Genomic DNA, 26,130 nt, shown 5'->3' with positions numbered 1-26,130 from the left:
TGAGCAGCAGTTGGAGGTGGGCTTTACTGCTTCAACCATTGTTTTCATATGAGCAGCAGCGGGAGGTGGGCTTTACTGCTTCAACCATTGTTTTCATATGAGCAGCAGTTGGAGGTGGGCTTTACTGCTTCAACCATTGTTTTCATATGAGCAACAGCAGGAGGTGGGTTTTACTGCTTCAACCATTGTTTTCATATGAGCAACAGCGGGAGGTGGGCTTTACTGCTTCAACCATTGTTTTCATATGAGCAACAGCGGGAGGTGGGCTTTACTGCTTCAACCATTGTTTTCATATGAGCAACAGCGGGAGGTGGGCTTTACTGCTTCAACCATTGTTTTCATATGAGCAGCAGCGGGAGGTGGGCTTTACTGCTTCAACCATTGTTTTCATATGAGCAACAGCGGGAGGTGGGCTTTACTGCTTCAACCATTGTTTTCATATTAGCAACAGCGGGAGGTGGGCTTTACTGCTTCAACCATTGTTTTCATATGAGCAACAGCGGGAGGTGGGCTTTACTGCTTCAACCATTGTTTTCATATGAGCGACAGCGGGAGGTGGCCTTATTGCTACAACCATTGTTTTCATATGAGCAGCAGTTGGAGGTGGCCTTATTGCTACAACCATTGTTTTCATATGAGCAGCAGCAGGAGGTGGGGTTTAATGCCACAACCTTTGTGTTCATGTCGGGAGGCAGTTGTTGGGCTTTACTGCTTCAACCATTGTTTTCATATGAGCAGCAGTTGGAGGTGGGCTTTACTGCTTCAACCATTGTTTTCATATGAGCAGCAGTTGGAGGTGGGCTTTACTGCTTCAACCATTGTTTTCATATGAGCAGCAGTTGGAGGTGGGCTTTACTGCTTCAACCATTGTTTTCATATGAGCAGCAGTTGGAGGTGGCCTTATTGCTACAACCATTGTTTTCATATGAGCAGCGTTGGGAGGTGGGCTTTACTGCTTCAACCTTTGTTTTCATATGAGCAGCAGTTGGAGGTGGGCTTTACTGTTTCAACCATTGTTTTCATATGAGCAGCAGTTGGAGGTGGCCTTATTGCTACAACCATTGTTTTCATATGAGCAGCGTTGGGAGGTGGGCTTTACTGCTTCAACCATTGTTTTCATATGAGCAGCAGTTGGAGGTGGGCTTTACTGCTTCAACCATTGTTTTCATATGAGCAGCAGTTGGAGGTGGGCTTTACTGCTTCAACCATTGTTTTCATATGAGCAGCAGTTGGAGGTGGGCTTTACTGCTTCAACCATTGTTTTCATATGAGCAGCGTTGGGAGGTGGGCTTTACTGCTTCAACCTTTGTTTTCATATGAGCAGCAGTTGGAGGTGGGCTTTACTGCTTCAACCATTGTTTTCATATGAGCAGCAGTTGGAGGTGGGCTTTACTGCTTCAACCATTGTTTTCATATGAGCAGCAGCGGGAGGTGGGCTTTACTGCTTCAACCATTGTTTTCATATGAGCAACAGCGGGAGGTGGGCTTTACTGCTTCAACCATTGTTTTCATATGAGCAACAGCGGGAAGTGGGCTTTACTACTTCAACCATTGTTTTCATATGAGCAGCAGTTGGAGGTGGCCTTATTGCTACAACCATTGTTTTCATATGAGCAGCAGTTGGAGGTGGCCTTATTGCTACAACCATTGTTTTCATATGAGCAGCAGCGGGAGGTGGCCTTATTGCTACAACCATTGTTTTCATATGAGCAGCAGTTGGAGGTGGCCTTATTGCTACAACCATTGTTTTCATATGAGCAGCAGTTGGAGGTGGGCTTATTGCTACAACCATTGTTTTCATATGAGCAACAGTTGGAGGTGGCCTTATTGCTACAACCATTGTTTTCATATGAGCAACAGTGGGAGGTGGGCTTTACTGCTTCAACCATTGTTTTCATATGAGCAGCAGTTGGAGGTGGGCTTTACTGCTTCAGTATCATATCCTAGACACAGATTCAATCTCAGTCTGCTGGGAGGTGATCCTCTGAAACAGGTAGCATGTGCCCTATAGCACATGGAACAGATCTATACTAAAACCCTTTTGGTTGTGTGAAGGTGTCATTGACATCATATGGAATTAGTTACAATATAGGTAGCACAGTCAAAACAACACGTTTAATTTTACCTTGTTTTACTGCATGGTGTGTCAAATATTCGCAGTGTAAGCACACATAAAGACAGAAAACAGTTTTAACTCACCAAATGGTCTATTCCAATACTGTTCCATCCTTGCATAATGGGTAGGAAGGATATAAAGGTGGGGATTACCCAGCATCCTCCTAACATTAGAGCCACTCTCAGTGAAGTCATCTTCTTCCTGTAGACCAGCGGCTGGCAGCAGATGGCATAGTACCTAGAGAAGAAGAGGAAACACTTCTAAGGAAGATTCCATAGAGGAAATAGATATGATTATATTTAATGCAAGCTTTTCTTTCAGCGGACAAAATCAGGGTCAACAAGTGTATCTTGCACGTGAAATTGACACCTTGTTAAAACCACATGATCCTTGTGAGAAACACAGATAAAAGGTATATTTGTGATCTCAAAGGGTTTGATGTTGCTATCAGATCTTTTTAAAGCTGTGTTTATCATGTTCAGAGCGTAGCTGAGGGATTTGCTTAATCTTGGACATTTTCAACATCAAACATCTCTACCTCTTTTCTGGGAAAGTGATATTAGATTGTACTTTTCATGATCATTAAATTATTTACAACGGGAAAAAAACTCGCTGAAATGGCGTCAGTCACAAATTGCTACTTGACTTGGCTGAACCCTCTGTCTGTGGAGCTTGAGAGGTTAATGTCCCAGAGGCCTCACTTGACTTGCTCTTCCTCTTTCAGGGACTTCAGGTTACTATGGCAACGCGAACACACAGCAACCAGGTCGAAGCTCTCATTGTCGACGGGATTGCTTTCTGAGTGGTATTTAACTGATCGTTGACGTTTGACAGTTCAATTAATTCCTATTCCACTAAACAAAAAAACCTTGATATCGATAATTTCTTGCGTACGTCGACACACAATTTCACTGTGTAAAATGACACAGGCAATCCTCCCCAATGGATGGGGATTAGCTGAAACATTACATGAATAGTCAACATGATCACGGCGGTGGCTGCCCGGTGGTGGGTATTGGTCCCCAGGTTGTCATGTCAGCTTTGATACACAATGGTTATAAAGTGGTAAACCTCTCCCTCTCTACATAGCCTGGTCTCAGATCTGTTCTGTCTTGCCAACTCCTATGGTTGTTGTCAAAAGGAGAAGACTACTTTCCCTCTCTTCCAGAACGGACCTCCCCGTTGTAGTCGCTTGCCCCTGGCCTCGGTGTTACATTCCTGGAATGGGTTCATCACACCGTGATTTCTCATGGCAAGACTGGGGCTGCCTGATGTAGCACATTGCAGCCTGTATCACTGTGCCACAGCACTGCCCACTGCAGCCCATTTCAGCCTGTATCACTGTGCCACAGCCCACTGCAGCCCATTTCAGCCTGTATCACTGTGCCACAGCTCACTGCAGCCCATTTCAGCCTGTATCACTGTGCCACAGCCCACTGCAGCCCATTTCAGCCTGTATCACTGTGCCACAGCCCACTGCAGCCCATTGCAGCCTGTATCACTGTGCCACAGCCCACTGCAGCCCATTGCAGCCTGTATCACTGTGCCACAGCCCACTGCAGCCCATTGCAGCCTGTATCACTGTGCCACAGCCCACTGCAGCTTGTATCACTGTGCCACAGCCCATTGCCGCACATTGCAGCCCATTGCACCCTGTATCACTGTACCACAGCCCATTGCACCCTGTATCACTGTACCACAGCCCATTGCACCCTGTATCACTGTACCACAGCCCATTGCACCCTGTATCACTGTACCACAGCCCATTGCACCCTGTATCACTGTACCACAGCCCATTGCACCCTGTATCACTGTACCACAGCCCATTGCACCCTGTATCACTGTACCACAGCCCATTGCAGTCTGTATCACTGTACCACAGCACCACAGCCCACCATGTTTTCAAGGCACTACTATGCTTACTCTCTCTGTCACCCTTCATGACTCAGAGAGATGTTAGTGAGGGCATTTCATATTTCATTGCAGGTCAACTGAACTGGAGCCACCAACTGTTAACAACATCAATAATGAGACCACCTGATCAGTCGGACTGCTGCACAAAGCTGACACATCAGAAAGAAAATAGTCCCAGGCCAGTTTACCAAGTTCAGAGAGGCATCTTCCATCAGTTTTGTACTCAGGTTTTCAGAAGACGAGGATGTCTTGTGAGCCTGCCCTGTATCGCTTGAGTAATGAGTGTATTATGGCTCTGAAACAGCATGACTTCATTAATAACATGTTTGTGAGTCTAGGTTAGATGGAGCATGGTTGTGTACGTGGACTGTGCTGCTTCTTGTCTCACCTAGCAATAACCGATTCTGTCTGTCAGAAGGCCAGAAACACAGCAGCCGTGTGGTTTGTTGACACCAGGCCAACCTTCTACATCTGTTCACCTGGCTTATTAAGCTAACTTTGGCCACCAATAGCTACTTAAAGGACGTACAACAGAACCTCAATGGAAAACAGATGGATCAACAAACCAGGTACTTCAATTCCATGTGATCCAGAATTCTGTTGTTCGTAATTCGGATTTAATAATTTTAACAATCCATCATTCATTAGAAATGTTCCTTCTGGTCTTACGCTGGAAAAGGCCCACTGGACAAAAACTGGCTGAATCAACGTTATTTAGACATAATTTCAACCCCCAAAATCTATGTGATGATGTTGAATTAACTGAATGGATTTGCAAAAAGTCATCAACGTAAGGACATTTATTATTTTTTTCACCCAACTTTTAACCTAAATCCAATGACATGGTGAAATGTTTTGTTGAATTTACATTGAATTCACAACTCAACCAAATGTAAATCAAAACTAGACGTTGAACTGACGTCTGCGCCCAGTGGGGGGGCCTTATAGGAACTTGTGTAAAACTCAATTCCAAGGTCTGCTGGCACCGCACAAATGTACATTACGGAGAAATTAACCTGAAGGCAAATGAAAAGCAGACATCTGTGCTGTAAGAGCAGAGACCAAAACGTTAACTACGAACACTTTATTTCAACCCTGTTCTATGAGAAACAGATTTTCCATTCAGGGTCACTGCGCATTCTTTCCCTTTTTAAATACACCACTCTTAGCTTGTAACGCTCGTCCTCCTCCTCGTATGAGGATGAGCAAGGATCGGACCAATATGCAGCGTAGGTTGAATCCATCATCATTTTAATAATAATAACGAAGACGAAAATACACTTGAACAAACTACAAAATAATAAACGACGTTAACAGACCTGAACATGAGAACACATAAAACAATGAACGCACGAACAGGAACAAACGAACGAAACGAAACAGTACCGGGAGGTGAACAAACACAGTCACAGCAAACAATCACCCACAAACAAACAGTGAGAACAGCCTACCTTAATATGGTTCTCAATCAGAGGAAACGTAAAACACCTGCCCCTAATTGAGAACCATTCAGGCTAATACATTGAACCCAACATAGAAACACATAACATAGAATGCCCACCCCAACTCACACCCTGACCATACTAAACAAAGACAAAATAAAGGAAATAAGGTCAGGAACGTGACAGTACCCCGCCCCCGCCCCCAAGGTGCGGACTCCGGCCGCAAAACCTGAACCTATAGGGGAGGGTCTGGGTGGGCATCTGTCCACGGTGGCGGCTCTGGCTCTGGACGTGGTCCCCACCCCACCATAGTCAATCCCCGCTTCCGTGGCCTCCTCCTAACGGTCACCCTCCATATAAACCCCACTGGATTAAGGGGCAGCACCGGACTAAGGGGCAACACCGGACTGAGGGGCAACACCGGACTGAGGGGCAACACCGGACTGAGGGGCAACACCGGACTGAGGGGCAACACCGGACTGAGGGGCAGCACCGGACTGAGGGGCAGCTCCGGACTGAGTGACGGCTCTGGCAGGTCATGGCTGGCTGACGGCTCTGGCAGGTCATGGCTGGCTGACGGCTCTGGCAGGTCATGGCTGGTTGACGGCTCTGGCAGGTCATGGCTGGCTGACGGCACTGGCAGGTCATGGCTGGCTGACGGCACTGGCAGGTCATGGCTGGCTGACGGCACTGGCAGGTCATGGCTGGCTGCCGGCACTGGCAGGTCATGGCTGGCTGACGGCACTGGCAGGTCATGGCTGGCTGACGGCACTGGCAGGTCATGGCTGGCTGACGGCACTGGCAGGTCATGGCTGGCTGACGGCACTGGCAGGTCATGGCTGGCTGACGGCACTGGCAGGTCATGTCTCACGGGCGGCTCTGGCTGCTCCTGTCTGGCGGGCGGCTCTGGCTGCTCCTGTCTGGCGGGCGGCTCTGGCTGCTCCTGTCTGGCGGGCGGCTCTGGCTGCTCCTGTCTGGCGGGCGGCTCTGGCTGCTCCTGTCTGGCGGACGGCTCTGGCTGCTCCTGTCTGGCGGACGGCTCTAGCGGCTCCTGTCTGGCATACGGCTCTAGCGGCTCCTCTCTGACGGACGGCTCTGAAGGCTCAGGACAGACGGGTGGCTTTGAAGGCTCAGGACAGACGGGTGGCTTTGAAGGCTCAGGACAGACGGGCGGCTTTGAAGGCTCAGGACAGACGGGCGGCTTTGAAGGCTCAGGACAGACGGGCGGCTTTGAAGGCTCAGGACAGACGGGCGGCTGTGAAGGCTCAGGACAGACGGGCAGTTCAGACGGCTCAGGACAGACGGATAGCGCAGGCGGCACTGGGCAGACGGATAGCGCAGGCGGCTCTGGGCAGACGGATAGCGCAGGCAGCTCTGGGCAGACGGATAGTGTAGGCGGCTCTGGGCAGACGGACAGTGCAGGCGGCACTGGGCAGATGGCAGACTCTGGCCGGCTGAGGCGCACAGTAGGCCTAGTGCGTGGTGCCGGAACTGGTGGTTCCGGGCTAAGGACACGCACCTTAAGGCTAGTGCGGGGAGCAGCAACAGGGCGCACAGGGCTCTGGAGATGCACAGGAGGCTTGGTGCGTGGTGTAGGCACTGGTGGTAATGGGCTGGAGACACGCACCACAGGGCTAGTGCGTGGAGGAGGAACAGGGCTCTGGAGACGCACAGGAAGCCTGGTGCGTGGTGTTGGCACTGGTGGTACTGGGCTGGGGCAGGGAGGTGGCGCCGGATATACCGGAACGTGCAGGCGTACTGGCTCCCTTGAGCACCGAGCCTGCCCAACCTTACCTGGTTGAATGCTCCCCGTAGCCCGACCAGTGCGGGGAGGTGGAATAACCCGCACTGGGCTGTGTTGGCGAACCGGGGACACCATGCGTAAGGCTGGTGCCATGTATGCCGGCCCGAGGAGACGCACTGGAGACCAGACGCGTTGAGCCGGCTTCATGGCACCTGGCTCAATGCTCAATCTAGCCCGGCCGATATGTGGAGCTGGAATGTACCGCACCGGGCTATGTACACGTACAGGAGACACCGTGCGCTTTACCGCATAACACGGTGTCTGCCCGTACTTTCGCTCTCCACGGTAAGCTCGGGGAGTTGGCGCAGGTCTCCTACCTGACTTTGCCACACTCCCTTGTAGCCCCCCCCCCCCCCCCCCCCCCCCACAAGACATTTTTGGGCTTGACTCACAGGCTTCCAGCCTCGCTTCCGTGCTGCCTCCTCATACCACCGCCTCTCGGCTTTAGCTGCCTCCAGCTCTTCACGAGGGCGGCGATATTCTCCAGGTTGTGCCCAGGGTCCCTTACCGTCCAGAATTTCCTCCCATTTCCAGAAATCCTGCGATCGCTGCTGCTGCTTTTTCCCACACTGCTTGGTCCTGGGTTGGTGGGTGATTCTGTAACGCTCGTCCTCCTCCTCGTCTGAGGATGAGCAAGGATCGGACCAATATGCAGCGTAGGTTGAATCCATCATAATTTTAATAATAATAACGAAGACGAAAATACACTTGAACAAACTACAAAATAATAAACGACGTTAACAGACCTGAACATGAGAACACATAAAACAATGAACGCACGAACAGGAACAAACGAACGAACGAAACGAAACGAAACGAAACGAACCAGTACCGTGAGGTGACCAAACACAGTCACAGCAAACAATCACCCACAAACAAACAGTGAGAACAGCCTACCTTAATATGGTTCTCAATCAGAGGAAACGTAAAACACCTGACCCTAATTGAGACCATATCAGGCTAATACATTGAACCCAACATAGAAACACATAACATAGAATGCCCACCCCAACTCACACCCTGACAATACTAAACAAAGACAAAATAAAGGAAATAAGGTCAGGAACGTGACAGCTAAACAGTACTGCTCATCTTGCCTTTCTATTGATCTGGTACAGAGATACAGTATTTACTGGAAGACCGCTCCATTAAGAACACACATTAGTCTTTCTACACTCTTAGATAAAAAGGTGCTGTCTAGTAAAAAAAGAGTTCTACCTGGAACCAAAAAGGGTTCCCCTATGGGGACAGCCGAAGAACCCTTTTGGAACCCTTTTTTCTAGGAGTGTAGCATTCACTGTAGATATTTTGAATCCTTTTAGTTGTTATTCCCTCACAGACAAATGAATGGCTGTATGTCCTGAAGCTTTTCTCTTTCTTCTCTTGGCCAATGTCAAGGCCTTACTGTCACAGTAATATGTGGTACTAGAAAGACTACGTATCGATAATAAAGTACAAGGTATTTTGAGGAACGATACAATTTGCATATTCAAAAAGTAATGTTACACGGCCAATCTCTGAAAAATGACTGTGATTCTTCATCTTGTCAAAGCAACAGCGGACATGCATTTTCTGTATTATACATTGCTCTCCATGACTCTTTTGGCATTATTGGCATTAGCACAGTATTCATGATCCCAATTCTAGCTCCAAGAAGCTGGCAATTTGAAAATATGTAAAAGTAGCTTGTGCTGATTTACTGGCACATTGAAGCATGTTGCACACCGTCAGTGGATAGCGGTAAAACAATGACATATCTGAATTTTGCCATCTTTATGCACGATCGCCATTGTTCTAGAAAGAGTATGGCTGTCTGAGCATGTGCAAAAACGCGAGACTAATAGTATACAGTGAAGCACAGAGAGCAGGGATGTGTGAACTGATAACATTCATCTACTATTCAACTGCAAGACCCCAAATCATTTGATGGCTCATTGAAATTCCTCTACAAAAAAACACAACAAGAAGGACGAGAAGACCATTTGGAGAACAACACAATGGCTCCAACCTACAATAAACACACCACACTTTCTAAAACACCGACGAATAGAATTTGAACATTAAAAGTTTGAGGGGCAGATTGGAAATATGAGATGACAGAGCCATTTGGATTCAGGGCAGTCCATGTTTTACACCATTGACATAGCTAAACTTGTTTTATGCACTAACTAAGTGACTGCCCAAAGGACTGGCAGGCGAGAGACCATTTCTGTTGCATGTTTCTTCCTCATTGTAAACACTTGCAATGGTAAATGGGTTGTGAAATAGCCAAAAATGAGCCTCCTGCTAGATTCATGATTGTAATAACTGTCTGCTAGCGGTCGTAGCTTACTGGAACTTCTAGTGCCTGACGCACGCAACTATTCATCCACACACTGGAGGTGTGTAACGTATAGGAAAACGTACTTCCCTTCACTGAGCATTGAGGAACGAAACAATGAATAAATGGAACGTCTCACCATTCATTCGTAAATAATAAAATCCAATTTTCATCTTAAACACAAATGTTTTTCATATACACTCCTATCTCTAGGGAATGGTGTCGTCTCTAGGGAATGGTGTCGTCTCTAGGGAATGGTGTCATCTCTAGGGAATGGTGTCGTCTCTAGGGAATGGTGTCGTCTCTAGGGAATGGTGTCGTCTCTAGGGAATGGTGTCGTCTCTAGGGAATGGTGTCGTCTCTAGGGAATGGTGTCGTCTCTAGGGAATGGTGTCGTCTCTAGGGAATGGTGTGGCTCTCCCCAAAATTCCATCTTCCACTAACATTAATGAAGAGCTGTCAGTGGTTTAAACTAACATTTAATTGAAGAGCTGTCAGTGGTTTAAACTTAAAACACTTCTCTTCTCTGGGCTAAGGGGAGAGGTGGAGAGAGAGAAAAAAACAAGAGAGGGAGAGAGACAGAGGAAAAGGCTAAATCCTCTCTTTTTCTCTCTCCCTCTCTTTTTCTTTCTCTCTTCTCTCTCCGTCCTACTGTCTGGCCCTATGACCCCGGTAAGAACCATTATTAATGTAACATTGCTTTCATAATAATAACTGCAGGGGACGGAGTGACGCAATCCTATCTATTGGTGCATTCAGAGCTCAGCTGTCGTAATCAGGCCCCCTCTGTTGATAGAATTCACTAATACTTAGCTCAGCATGGAAAGCACTTTGAACGAACTAGCTACTCTGCAATGCAGTGGAAGTCATGCATCCTATAGTTGTGTATGGTTAGAATCCTGAAAAGCCAATTTATGCTTGATCTGGGTGTGTGGTCAGAGGCTCCATATGGAGGGTGTGACCAATTGTGGAGCCTCCGGAGGCATGCAGAGGCCAAATTGAGCTCTGTACCACATCGCCGCTTCCACACAAATGTTGTAAAAATGTGGATGGCTCTGTATAGCTTCGCATTGACATGATTGGTTGAAAGTAGGTGGGGGCGGGATGTCCTGTATAAACACAAATTCACTTCCTTGACAAATTCCTTGACAACTTCCTTCACAACAGCTCTGCTCAACAGGTCTGCACTGCTCCTTGAAGCACAACAAGTATGAATGCCCTGACTTCTGCAGACGTCAGATTGACCATGCAGCTATTACGTTGACATGTTATCCACCATTTCACGTAAAACCATGATTTTCCCAGCAGCTTTTTACAACACATATTAATGCATTGATTAATATATTAAAGCATATTAGTCCTGTAATTCTTTAAACGCGTTCTCTCTTCATTTCCCATTCGCTTTCATCATCAGACTCATTAATCATTTTAATGTGGTCAATAGGGATGATAATTAAAGAGGGTCTTCACTACAGAGGAAATTACATCTAAATCATTTAATTTATGGCACATTGTGTCTCTCCACACTGCAGCCAGTCAGTTACTAGTGCTACTTACACACTCTGCACAAGTTTTGCTCTCCATCCACATCATTGAATAAAACTACAATTTCGTCTTTTGCAGCAAGACAAGACCAAGAACACACTGGTCTGGTGGAAGAGCTGACGCATTGGGAAACTGGAACATGTAGGGAGGTGTTCGTATGTGAGCCCAGCAGACGTATTATGTTATCATAAAGCTGGTCTCATACAGTAGCCCTCGGCATCTTGGTAAAGTCAATTACAGGAAGTGCCATCATAAATCAGTTCATTAAATAGCATGTTAAAATGTGTTGATAGGTTGATAGTGTTAGTATAAATTGAATACTAAATCTCCTGACTACATGTTGACTATGTGTATCTTTCCAAGCCAGGTGTTCAGCAGCGGTGCTCACCTGTCCAAGGCTATGCAACACAGGTGTAATATGGAGGCAGTTGTCAACAGTACATCTAGAGATGTTCGGACCAGGCAGAAGGTTTCTCCATAAATCCAGTTCTGGTGGATCAGCTCGATGGCACCAAACGGCATCACCAGCACCGACACCATCAGGTCTGCAAAGGCCAGCGATACTATGAAGTAATTGGTCTTGATTTTTCTGGGGGAGAAGTGGAATGAGAAGTATCTTATTGACTATATATCTAAATATGATTGCCATTGTTCACTTGAATCATAGGTGTATCATGTGGTAGAATGTATCGTCGCTGATGGATGAAACCTCCTAACTCTACTTTTGCAAAAAATACAGACAGACGTAGGCTATATGAAAGCCGTAACCCCTCAATGTACTCTGAACATTTCATGACTATAGGACCAAAAACGTTTATTCAAAATACTGTAGCTTTTGAAGTTTCGTAGTTGTATGTTCATTAATGGAAAAATGTGGCCTTTTTATCTATTTCCTGAAAAGTTTCTGTTTTGGAGATGAGGTTTTCATCTGATGGCGACAGTATGTTGGAGGCATACTGTGAAAAAAATATGAAATCATTCAGAACACACTGAAGAGAGCATACTGTCGACTAATGGGAAATGCACATAAACATACCATTGTATAGGCATGTCAGAGTCTGTACTGAGCTATGTACTAAACAACAACCATTTTTGAAGGACCTGTTACCCATGACAACACATTCACCATATTTAGCTAATGGAACAGTACTGTATAAGCATTCACTGTAAACACTTTAAATCGTCACCTTGCAGTAAATATTTGTGATAACTGTATGAGACTCAGGGAGCAAAATATATGAAATAAGAAGAGGTGAGAAGGAGAGAAAAGAGAGAGAGACGAGGGAGGGAGAGAGAGAGACAGAGAGAGAGAAAGAATCAGAGAGAGAGAGCGAGAGAGCGAGAGAACGAGAGAATGAGAGAACGAGAATGAGAGAATCATTGATGTAGAGCCACCGGGTGAGCCTCTGGTGTGGCGGCGTCCCCCCTCTCAGTCTATTTGATATAGACCAGAGCCATGGGCCATTAATGACTAATACAATTCTGGGTGAGGCAACCGCTCAGAGCCCGCTCAGCTAAAAATAACTGACTGAGAACATCTAACGGCTGTCCAATCAAATCACGTTGTCATTTCACTAAAACATGCAATAAAAGTTGTTATACAGCTGTCTGTTAACAACATGCTTTCATGTTGAGCAGAACATATAAAACATGTTCTACTCCACTGGCTTTGACTCAAAACTGGATGGACTATCGAATGAATGGAAGATCATGTTTGCATTGATGCAAAGGAAGTAAATAAATCTGAATTTTTAAACATAAAAAGCTATATCATCTTGTCAAAGGGAGGGTATATTACTGGAAACGTTGAAGGTTTACCAGTAAACTACCAGACTGGTGGTATCTTTCAAGGATTTTATGTAATCTATCAAAATACATCTCGTGGCCCTTTTAAGTACTTCAGATTATAACAGCTTTGTCAATATGTATTTGCTGTCAATGTTTTGGATTTAAACTGTTGGCAGTTGTGAAAAAAGTAAATAGTTGGACAAGTTGCAGAGTTAATTTAAAATAATCACATTGTTAAGTAGATAATTATTTCATTAATTAGGCAAAATGTCTGTTGAACCAGTGACTGGATGAAGAGAGAGAGAGAGAGAGAGAGAGAGAGAGAGAGAGAGAGAGAGAGAGAGAGAGAGAGAGAGAGAGAGAGAGAGAGAGAGAGAGAGAGAGAGAGAGAGAGAGAGAGAGAGAGAGAGAGAGAGAGAGAGAGAGAGAAAGAGAATGTGTCTCCCTATGGAATAATGTCACTCTCTCTAACTATACATGTCTAACCTATGGAATACTGTCACTATCTCTAACTACATGTTTCCCTATGGAATACTGTCACTCTCTCTATCTCTACATGTTTCCCTATGGAATACTGTCACTCTCTCTAACTCTACATGTCTCCCTATGGAATACTGTCACTCTCTCTATCTCTACATGTCTCCCTAAGGAATACTGTCACTCTCTCTATCTCTACATGTCTCCCTATGGAATACTGTCACTCTCTCTAACTATACATGTCTCCCTATGGAATACTGTCACTCTCTCGATCTCTACATGTCTCCCTATGGAATACTGTCACTCTCTCTAACTATACATGTCTCCCTATGGAATACTGTCACTCTCTCTAACTCTACATGTCTCCCTATGGAATACTGTCACTCTCTCTATCTCTACATGTCTCCCTATGGAATACTGCCACTCTCTCTATCTCTACATGTCTCCCTATGGAATACTGTCACTCTCTCTAACTATACATGTCTCCCTATGGAATACTGTCACTCTCTCTATCTCTACATGTCTCCCTATGGAATACTGTCACTATCTCTAACTCTACATGTCTCCCTATGGAATACTGTCACTCTCTCTAACTCTACATGTCTCCCTATGGAATACTGTCACTCTCTCTAACTCTACATGTCTCCCTATGGAATACGGTCACTCTCTCTAACTCCACATGTCTCCCTATGGAATACTGTCACTCTCTCTAACTATACATGTCTCCCTATGGAATACTGTCACTCTCTCTATCTCTACATGTCTCCCTATGGAATAGTGTCACTATCTCTAACTCTACATGTCTCCCTATGGAATACTGTCACTCTCTCTAACTATACATGTCTCCCTATGGAATACTGTCACTCTCTCGATCTCTACATGTCTCCCTATGGAATACTGTCACTCTCTCTAACTATACATGTCTCCCTATGGAATACTGTCACTCTCTCTATCTCTACATGTCTCCCTATGGAATACTGTCACTATCTCTAACTCTACATGTCTCCCTATGGAATACTGTCACTATCTCTAACTCTACATGTCTCCCTATGGAATACTGTCACTCTCTCTAACTCTACATGTCTCCCTATGGAATACTGTCACTCTCTCTAACTCTAAATGTCTCCCTATGGAACACTGTCACTCTCTCTAACTCTACATGTCTCCCCATGGAATACTGTCACTCTCTCTATCTCTACATGTCTCTCTATGAAATACTGTCACTATCTCTAACTACACATGTCTCCCTATGGAATACTGTCACTCTCTCTAACTCTACATGTCTCCCTATGGAATACTGTCACTCTCTCTAACTCTACATGTCTCCCTATGGAATACTGTCACTCTCTCTAACTCTACATGTCTCCCTATGGAATACTGCCAATCTCTCTAACTCCACATGTCTCCCTATGGAATACTGTCACTATCTCTAACTCCACATGTCTCCCTATGGAATACTGTCACTCTCTCTAACTCTACATGTCTCCCTATGGAATACTGTCACTCTCTCTAACTCTACATGTCTCCCTATGGATTACTGTCACTCTCTCTAACTCTACATGTCTCCCTATGGAATACTGTCACTATCTCTAACTCAACATGTCTCCCTATGGAATACTGTCACTCTCTCTAACTCTACAGGTCTCCCTATGGAATACTGTCACTATCTCTAACAATACATGTCTCCATATGGAATACTGTCACTATCTCTAACTCTACATTTCTCCCTATGGAATACTGTCAATCTCTCTAACTCCACATGACTCCCTATGGAATACTGTCACTCTCTCTAACTCTACATGTCTCCCTATGGAATACTGTCACTCTCTCTAACTGTACATGTCTCCCTATGGAATACTGTCACTCTCTCTAACTCTACATGTCTCCCTATGGAATACTGTCAATCTCTCTAACTCCACATGTCTCCCTATGGAATACTGTCACTCTCTCTAACTCTACATGTCTCCCTATGGAATAATGTCACTCTCTCTAACTCCACATGTCTCCCTATGGAATAATGTCACTCTCTCTAACTCCACATGTCTCCCTATGGAATACTGTCACTCTCTCTAACTCTACAGGTCTCCCTATGGAATACTTTCACTCTCTCTAACTCTACATGTCTCCCTATGGAATACTGTCACTATCTCTAACTCTACATGTCTCCTATGGAATACTGTCTCTCTCTCTAACTCTACATGTCTCCCTATGGAATACTGTCACTCTCTCTATCTCTACATGTCTCCTTTTGGAATAATGTCACTCTCTCTAACTCTACATGTCTCCCTATGGAATACTGTCACTATCTCTAACTATACATGTCTCCCTATGGAATACTGTCACTCTCTCTAACTCTACATGTCTCCCTATGGAATACTGTCACTATCAATAACTCTACATGTCTCCCTATGGAATACTGTCACTATCTCTAACAATACATGTCTCCCTATGGAATACTGTCACTCTCTCTAACTCTACATGTCTCCCTATGGAATACTGTCACTCTCTCTAACTCTACATGTCTCTCTATGGAAAACTGTCACTCTCTAACAATACATGTCTCCCTATGGAATACTGTCACTATCTCTAACTCTACATGTCTCCCTATGGAATAATGTCACTCTCTCTAACTCTACATGTCTCCCTATGGAATACTGTCACTCTCTCTAACTCTACATGTCTCCCTATGGAATACTGTCACTATCTCTAACTCTACATGTCTCCCTATGGAATACTGTCACTATCTCTAACTCTACATGTCTCCCTATGGAATACTGTCACTCTCTCTAACTCTACATGTCTCCCTATGGAATACTGTCACTATCTCTAACTATACATGTCTCCCTATGGAATACTGTCACTCTCTCTAACTCTACATGTCTCTCCATGGATTACTGTCACTCTCTCTAACTCTACATGTCTCCCTATGGAATACTGTCACTCTCTCTAACTCTACATGTCTCCCTATGGAACACTGTCACTCTCTCTAACTCTACATGTCTCCCTATGGAATACTGTCACTCTCTCTATCTCTACATGTCTCTCTATGGAATACTGTCACTATCTCTAACTATACATGTCTCCCTATGGAATACTGTCACTCTCTCTAACTCTACATGTCTCCCTATGGAATACTGTCACTCTCTCTAACTCTACATGTCTCCCTATGGAATACTGTCAATCTCTCTAACTCCACATGTCTCCCTATGGAATACTGTCACTATCTCTAACTCCACATGTCTCCCTATGGAATACTGTCACTATCTCTAACTCTACATGTCTCCCTATGGAATACTGTCACTCTCTCTAACTATACATGTCTCCCTATGGAATACTGTCACTCTCTCGATCTCTACATGTCTCCCTATGGAATACTGTCACTCTCTCTAACTATACATGTCTCCCTATGGAATACTGTCACTCTCTCTATCTCTACATGTCTCCCTATGGAATACTGTCACTATCTCTAACTCTACATGTCTCCCTATGGAATACTGTCACTATCTCTAACTCTACATGTCTCCCTATGGAATACTGTCACTCTCTCTAACTCTACATGTCTCCCTATGGAATACTGTCACTATCTCTAACTCTACATGTCTCCCTATGGAATACTGTCACTCTCTCTAACTCTACAGGTCTCCCTATGGAATACTTTCACTGTCTCTAACTCTACATGTCTCTCTATGGAATACTGTCACTCTCTCTATCTCTACATGTCTCTCTATGGAATACTGTCACTCTCTCTAACTCTACATGTCTCCCTATGGAATACTGTCACTATCTCTAACTCTACATGTCTCCCTATGGAATACTGTCACTATCTCTAACTCCACATGTCTCCCTATGGAATACTGTCACTATCTCTAACTCTACATGTCTCCCTATGGAATACTGTCACTATCTCTAACTATACATGTCTCCCTATGGAATACTGTCACTATCTCTAACTCTACATTTCTCCCTATGGAATACTGTCACTCTCTCTAACTCTACATGTCTCCCTATGGAATACTGTCACTATCTCTAACTATACATGTCTCCCTATGGAATACTGTCACTATCTCTAACTCTACATTTCTCCCTATGAAATACTGTCACTATCTCTAACTATACATGTCTCCCTATGGAATACTGTCACTCTCTCTATCTCTACATGTCTCCCTATGGAATAATGTCACTCTCTCTAACTCTACATGTCTCCCTATGGAATACTGTCACTATCTCTAACAATACATGTCTCCCTATGGAATACTGTCACTATCTCTAACTCTACATGTCTCCCTATGGAATACTGTCACTATCTCTAACAATACATGTCTCCCTATGGAATACTGTCACTCTCTCTAACTCTACATGTCTCCCTATGGAATAATGTCACTCTCTCTAACTCTACATGTCTCTCTATGGAAAACTGTCACTCTCTAACAATACATGTCTCCCTATGGAATGCTGTCACTATCTCTTACTCTACATGTCTCCCTATGGAATAATGTCACTCTCTCTAACTCTACATGTCTCCCTATGGAATACTGTCACTCTCTCTAACTCTACATGTCTCCCTATGGAATACTGTCACTCTCTCTAACTCCACATGTCTCCCTATGGAATACTGTCACTATCTCTAACTATACATGTCTCCCTATGGAATACTGTCACTCTCTCTATCTCTACATGTCTCCCTATGGAATAATGTCACTCTCTCTAACTCTACATGTCTCCCTATGGAATACTGTCACTATCTCTAACAATACATTTCTCCCTATGGAATACTGTCACTATCTCTAACAATACATGTCTCCCTATGGAATACTGTCACTATCTCTAACAATACATGTCTCCCTATGGAATACTGTCACTCTCTCTAACTCTACATGTCTCCCTATGGAATAATGTCACTCTCTCTAACTCTACATGTCTCTCTATGGAAAACTGTCACTCTCTAACAATACATGTCTCCCTATGGAATGCTGTCACTATCTCTTACTCTACATGTCTCCCTATGGAATAATGTCACTCTCTCTAACTCTACATGTCTCCCTATGGAATACTGTCACTCTCTCTAACTCTACATGTCTCTCTATGGAATACTGTCACTCTCTCTAACTATACATGTCTCCCTATGGAATACTGTCACTCTCTCTAACTCTACATGTCTCCCTACGGAATACTGTCACTCTCTCTAACTCCACATGTCTCCCTATGGAATACTGTCACTATCTCTAACTCTACATGTCTCCCTATGGAATACTGTCACTCTCTCTAACTCTACAGGTCTCCCTATGGAATACTTTCACTGTCTCTAACTCTACATGTCTCTCTATGGAATACTGTCACTCTCTCTATCTCTACATGTCTCTCTATGGAATACTGTCACTCTCTCTAACTCTACATGTCTCCCTATGGAATACTGTCACTATCTCTAACTCTACATGTCTCCCTATGGAATACTGTCACTATCTCTAACTCTACATTTCTCCCTATGGAATACTGTCACTATCTCTAACTCTACATGTCTCCCTATGGAATACTGTCACTATCTCTAACTATACATGTCTCCCTATGGAATACTGTCACTATCTCTAACTCTACATTTCTCCCTATGGAATACTGTCACTCTCTCTAACTCTACATGTCTCCCTATGGAATACTGTCACTATCTCTAACTATACATGTCTCCCTATGGAATACTGTCACTATCTCTAACTCTACATTTCTCCCTATGAAATACTGTCACTATCTCTAACTCTACATGTCTCCCTATGGAATACTGTCACTATCTCTAACTATACATGTCTCCCTATGGAATACTGTCACTATCTCTAACTCAACATGTCTCCCTATGGAATACTGTCTCTCTCTCTAACTCAACATGTCTCCCTATGGAATACTGTCACTCTCTCTAACTATACATGTCTCTCTATGGAATACTGTCACTCTCTCTATCTCTACATGTCTCCCTATGGAATACTGTCACTCTCTCTATCTCTACATGTCTCCCTATGGAATACTGTCACTCTCTCTAACTATACATTTCTCCCTATGGAATAATTTCACTCTCTCTAACTCCACATGTCTCCCTATGGAATACTGTCACTCTCTCTATCTCTACATGTCTCCCTATGGAATACTGTCAATCTCTCTATCTCTACATGTCTCCCTATGGAATACTGTCACTATCTCTAACTATACATTTCTCCCTATGGAATACTGTCACTCTCTCTAACTCTACATGTCTCCCTATGGAATACTGTCACTATCTCTAACTATACATGTCTCCCTATGGAATACTGTCACTCTCTCTATCTCTACATGTCTCCCTATGGAATAATGTCACTCTCTCTAACTCTACATGTCTCCCTATGGAATACTGTCACTATCTCTAACAATACATTTCTCCCTATGGAATACTGTCACTATCTCTAACAATACATGTCTCCCTATGGAATACTGTCACTATCTCTAACAATACATGTCTCCCTATGGAATACTGTCACTCTCTCTAACTCTACATGTCTCCCTATGGAATAATGTCACTCTCTCTAACTCTACATGTCTCTCTATGGAAAACTGTCACTCTCTAACAATACATGTCTCCCTATGGAATGCTGTCACTATCTCTTACTCTACATGTCTCCCTATGGAATAATGTCACTCTCTCTAACTCTACATGTCTCCCTATGGAATACTGTCACTCTCTCTAACTCTACATGTCTCCCTATGGAATACTGTCACTCTCTCTAACTATACATGTCTCCCTATGGAATACTGTCACTCTCTCTATCTCTACATGTCTCCCTACGGAATACTGTCACTCTCTCTAACTCCACATGTCTCCCTATGGAATACTGTCACTATCTCTAACTCTACATGTCTCCCTATGGAATACTGTCACTCTCTCTAACTCTACAGGTCTCCCTATGGAATACTTTCACTCTCTCTAACTCTACATGTCTCCCTATGGAATACTGTCACTCTCTCTATCTCTACATGTCTCCCTATGGAATACTGTCACTCTCTCTAACTCTACATGTCTCCCTATGGAATACTGTCACTATCTCTAACTCTACATGTCTCCCTATGGAATACTGTCACTATCTCTAACTCTACATTTCTCCCTATGGAATACTGTCACTCTCTCTATCTCTACATGTCTCCCTATGGAATACTGTCAATCTCTCTATCTCTACATGTCTCCCTATGGAATACTGTCACTATCTCTAACTATACATTTCTCCCTATGGAATACTGTCACTCTCTCTAACTCCACATGTCTCCCTATGGAATACTGTCACTCTCTCTAACTCTACATGTCTCTCCATGGATTACTGTCACTCTCTCTAACTCTACATGTCTCAATATGGAATACTGTCACTCTCTCTATCTCTACATGTCTCTCCATGGATTACTGTCACTCTCTCTAACTCTACATGTCTCAATATGGAATACTGTCACTCTCTCTATCTCTACATGTCTCTCCATGGATTACTGTCACTCTCTCTAACTCTACATGTCTCCCTATGGAATACTGTCACTCTCTCTATCTCTACATGTCTCTCCATGGAATACTGTCACTCTCTCTAACTCTACATGTCTCAATATGGAATACTGTCACTCTCTCTAACTCCACATGTCTCCCTATGGAATACTGTCACTCTCTCTATCTCTACATGTCTCTCCATGGATTACTGTCACTCTCTCTAACTCTACATGTCTCAATATGGAATACTGTCACTATCTCTAACTATACATGTCTCCCTATGGAATACTGTCACTCTCTCTATCTCTACATGTCTCCCTATGGATTACTGTCACTCTCTCTAACTCTACATGTCTCAATATGGAATACTGTCACTCTCTCTAACTCCACATGTCTCCCTATGGAATACTGTCACTCTCTCTAACTCTACATGTCTCAATATGGAATACTGTCACTCTCTCTAACTCCACATGTCTCCCTATGGAATACTGTCACTCTCTCCAACTCCACGTGTCTCAAAATGCAATAATTTCACTCTCTCTATTTCTATATGTCTCACTATGGAATACTGTCACTCTCTCTATTTCTATATGTCTCACTATGGAATACTGTCACTCTCTCTAACTCTACATGTCTCCCTATGGAATACTGTCACTCTTTCTAACTATACATGTCTCCCTATGGAATACTGTCACTATCTCTAACTATACATGTCTCCCTATGGAATACTGTCACTCTCTCTAACTCAACATGTCTCCCTATGGAATACTGTCACTCTCTCTAACTCTTCTTGTCTCAATATGGAATAATGTCACTCTCTCTAACTCTACATGTCTCAATATGGAATACTGTCACTCTCTCTGACTTTACATGTCTCCCTATGGAATACTGTCACTCTATCTATCTCCACATGTCTCCCTATGGAATAATGTCACTCTCTCTAACTCTACATGTCTCCCTATGGAATACTGTCACTATCTCTAACTCTACATGTCTCCCTATGGAATACTGTCACTATCTCTAACTATACATGTCTCCCTATGGAATACTGTCACTATCTCTAACTCCACATGTCTCCCTATGAAATACTGTCACTATCTCTAACTCCACATGTCTCCCTATGGAATACTGTCACTATCTCTAACTCTACATGTCTCCCTATGGAATAATGTCACTCTCTCTAACTCTACATGTCTCCCTATGGAATACTGTCACTCTCTCTAACTCCACATGTCTCCCTATGGAATACTGCCACTATCTCTAACTATACATGTCTCCCTATGGAATACTGTCACTCTCTCTATCTCTACATGTCTCCCTATGGAATACTGTCACTATCTCGAACTCTACATGTCTCCCTATGGAATACTGTCACTATCTCTAACTCTACATGTCTCCCTATGGAATACTGTCACTCTCTCTAACTCTACATGTCTCCCTATGGAATACTGTCACTATCTCTAACTCTACATGTCTCCCTATGGAATAATGTCACTCTCTCTAACTCTACATGTCTCCCTATGGAATACTGTCACTATCTCTAACTCTACATGTCTCCCTATGGAATACTGTCACTCTCTCTAACTCTACATGTTTCCCTATGGAATACTGTCACTCTCTCTGACTATACATGTCTCCCTATGGAATAGTGTCACTCTCTCTGACTATACATGTCTCCCTATGGAATAATGTCACTCTCTCTAACTCTACATGTCTCCCTATGGAATACTGTCACTCTCTCTAACTCTACATGTCTCCCTATGGAATACTGTCACTCTCTCTATCTCTACATGTCTCCCTATGGAATAATGTCACTCTCTCTAACTCTACATGTCTCCCTATGGAATACTGTCACTCTCTCTAACTCTACATGTCTCCCTATGGAATACTGTCACTCTCTAACTATACATGTCTCCCTATGGAATACTGTCACTCTCTCTAACTATACATGTCTCCCTATGGAATACTGTCACTCTCTCTAACTCAACATGTCTCCCTATGGAATACTGTCACTCTCTCTAACTATACATGTCTCCCTATGGAATACTGTCACTCTCTCTAACTCTACATGTCTCCCTATGGAATACTGTCACTCTCTCTAACTATACATGTCTCCCTATGGAATACTGTCACTCTCTCTAACTATACATGTCTCCCTATGGAATACTGTCACTCTCTCTAACTCTACATGTCTCCCTATGGAATAATGTCACTCTCTCTAACTCTACATGTCTCCCTATGGAATAATGTCACTCTCTCTAACTCTACATGTCTCCCTATGGAATACTGTCACTCTCTCTATCTCTACATGTCTCCCTATGGAATACTGTCACTATCTCGAACTCTACATGTCTCCCTATGGAATACTGTCACTATCTCTAACTCTACATGTCTCCCTATGGAATACTGTCACTCTCTCTAACTCTACATGTCTCCCTATGGAATACTGTCACTATCTCTAACTCTACATGTCTCCCTATGGAATAATGTCACTCTCTCTAACTCTACATGTCTCCCTATGGAATACTGTCACTATCTCTAACTCTACATGTCTCCCTATGGAATACTGTCACTCTCTCTAACTCTACATGTTTCCCTATGGAATACTGTCACTCTCTCTGACTATACATGTCTCCCTATGGAATAGTGTCACTCTCTCTGACTATACATGTCTCCCTATGGAATAATGTCACTCTCTCTAACTCTACATGTCTCCCTATGGAATACTGTCACTCTCTCTAACTCTACATGTCTCCCTATGGAATACTGTCACTCTCTCTATCTCTACATGTCTCCCTATGGAATAATGTCACTCTCTCTAACTCTACATGTCTCTCTATGGAAAACTGTCACTCTCTCTAACTCTACATGTCTCCCTATGGAATACTGTCACTATCTCTAACTATACATGTCTCCCTATGGAATACTGTCACTCTCTCTAACTATACATGTCTCCCTATGGAATACTGTCACTCTCTCTAACTCAACATGTCTCCCTATGGAATACTGTCACTCTCTCTAACTATACATGTCTCCCTATGGAATACTGTCACTCTCTCTAACTCTACATGTCTCCCTATGGAATACTGTCACTCTCTCTAACTATACATGTCTCCCTATGGAATACTGTCACTCTCTCTAACTATACATGTCTCCCTATGGAATACTGTCACTCTCTCTAACTCTACATGTCTCCCTATGGAATAATGTCACTCTCTCTAACTCTACATGTCTCCCTATGGAATAATGTCACTCTCTCTAACTCTACATGTCTCCCTATGGAATACTGTCACTCTCTCTATCTCTACATGTCTCCCTATGGAATACTGTCACTATCTCGAACTCTACATGTCTCCCTATGGAATACTGTCACTATCTCTAACTCTACATGTCTCCCTATGGAATACTGTCACTCTCTCTAACTCTACATGTCTCCCTATGGAATACTGTCACTATCTCTAACTCTACATGTCTCCCTATGGAATAATGTCACTCTCTCTAACTCTACATGTCTCCCTATGGAATACTGTCACTATCTCTAACTCTACATGTCTCCCTATGGAATACTGTCACTCTCTCTAACTCTACATGTTTCCCTATGGAATACTGTCACTCTCTCTGACTATACATGTCTCCCTATGGAATAGTGTCACTCTCTCTAACTATACATGTCTCCCTATGGAATACTGTCACTCTCTCTAACTCTACATGTCTCCCTATGGAATACTGTCACTCTCTCTAACTCTACATGTCTCCCTATGGAATACTGTCACTCTCTCTATCTCTACATGTCTCCCTATGGAATAATGTCACTCTCTCTAACTCTACATGTCTCCCTATGGAATAATGTCACTCTCTCTAACTCTACATGTCTCCCTATGGAATACTGTCACTCTCTCTAACTATACATGTCTCCCTATGGAATACTGTCACTCTCTCTAACTATACATGTCTCCCTATGGAATACTGTCACTCTCTCTAACTCAACATGTCTCCCTATGGAATACTGTCACTCTCTCTAACTATACATGTCTCCCTATGGAATACTGTCACTCTCTCTAACTCTACATGTCTCCCTATGGAATACTGTCACTCTCTCTAACTATACATGTCTCCCTATGGAATACTGTCACTCTCTCTAACTATACATGTCTCCCTATGGAATACTGTCACTCTCTCTAACTCTACATGTCTCCCTATGGAATAATGTCACTCTCTCTAACTCTACATGTCTCCCTATGGAATAATGTCACTCTCTCTAACTCTACATGTCTCCCTATGGAATACTGTCACTCTCTCTAACTATACATGTCTCCCTATGGAATACTGTCACTCTCTCTAACTATACATGTCTCCCTATGGAATAATGTCAGTCTCTCTAACTCTACATGTCTCCCTATGGAATAATGTCGCTCTCTCTATCTCTACATGTCTCCCTATGGAATAATGTCACTCTCTCTAACTCTACATGTCTCAATATGGAATACTGTCACTCTCTGTAACTCTACATGTCAACACAACCATAACAAAAAGCTCACATATACCTACAGTATGTATCCTTTAAAAAGTCGAGGGAGAATGAAATAGCAAAAGTGACTCACGTTTAAGAGTTTTGCCCACACAGCTCTTTATGTATTGACACTGGCTTGGTGATTGACAGTCAATTATACAGTAGATATATTCTAGTCAGAAGTGAAAGTCGCAGAGCACAGGAGTGCTGAGGGATGATTCTTTCCCCAGGTTATCAGACTGACTGAACAGCAGTTCAGCATCAGAGTGTGTTGTTATGCCATAGTCACTGCATGCCATGCTGCTAACTCAACCACCAAGGGACTGGGATCACAATCGACCACCCAGTAGGAGGCTCTCTTTTAACGAGAAAACAGCTACTCTATAAAACTCTCAGAGCAGGATTATTCAAATTGGGGCTGACTTATTTAGTCTAATGCAACTAGGTGATAAGGTGCTAAGCACAAGAAAGAACATTATTTGCTTTGGCTAGAGCAGCATGAGAGAGAGGGAGAGGAGAGAGAGATAGTTAACCACACTGTTCTGTTCTGTTCACAAACACACACCGAGAGAGACAGAGAGAGAGACCGAGAGGGAGAGAGGCAGCTCTAGTGAAGAAAGAGAGACAGAGACAGAGAGGGAGAGAGACAGCTCTAGTGAAGAAAGAGAGACAGAGACAGAGAGGGAGAGAGGGAGATTCAGAGACCAGACTGTTCTGTTCACAGATAGACAGAC

At 43.6% G+C, this 26,130-nt stretch overlaps 1 protein-coding gene across 1 annotated transcript in view; it reads right to left on the bottom strand.

The window, feature by feature from the left end:
- The window catches only part of LOC120062090 (5-hydroxytryptamine receptor 4-like), a 43,208-nt gene that overhangs the window by 13,724 nt on the left and 3,354 nt on the right, over window positions 1-26,130 (bottom strand). The window contains exons 2-3 of the mRNA XM_039011898.1: window positions 11,530-11,730; window positions 2,200-2,353 (exon numbers count right to left, since the gene is read on the bottom strand). Coding sequence (XP_038867826.1) covers window positions 2,200-2,353; window positions 11,530-11,730 — 355 coding nt within the window. The remainder of the gene's footprint in view (window positions 1-2,199; window positions 2,354-11,529; window positions 11,731-26,130) is intronic.

Source organism: Salvelinus namaycush, chromosome 17 (assembly GCF_016432855.1).
Source record: "Salvelinus namaycush isolate Seneca chromosome 17, SaNama_1.0, whole genome shotgun sequence".
Classification (NCBI taxonomy): domain Eukaryota; kingdom Metazoa; phylum Chordata; class Actinopteri; order Salmoniformes; family Salmonidae; genus Salvelinus; species Salvelinus namaycush.
Note: the sequence above shows the minus strand (reverse complement) of the source record. Positions and strands in the feature narration are given on the sequence as shown.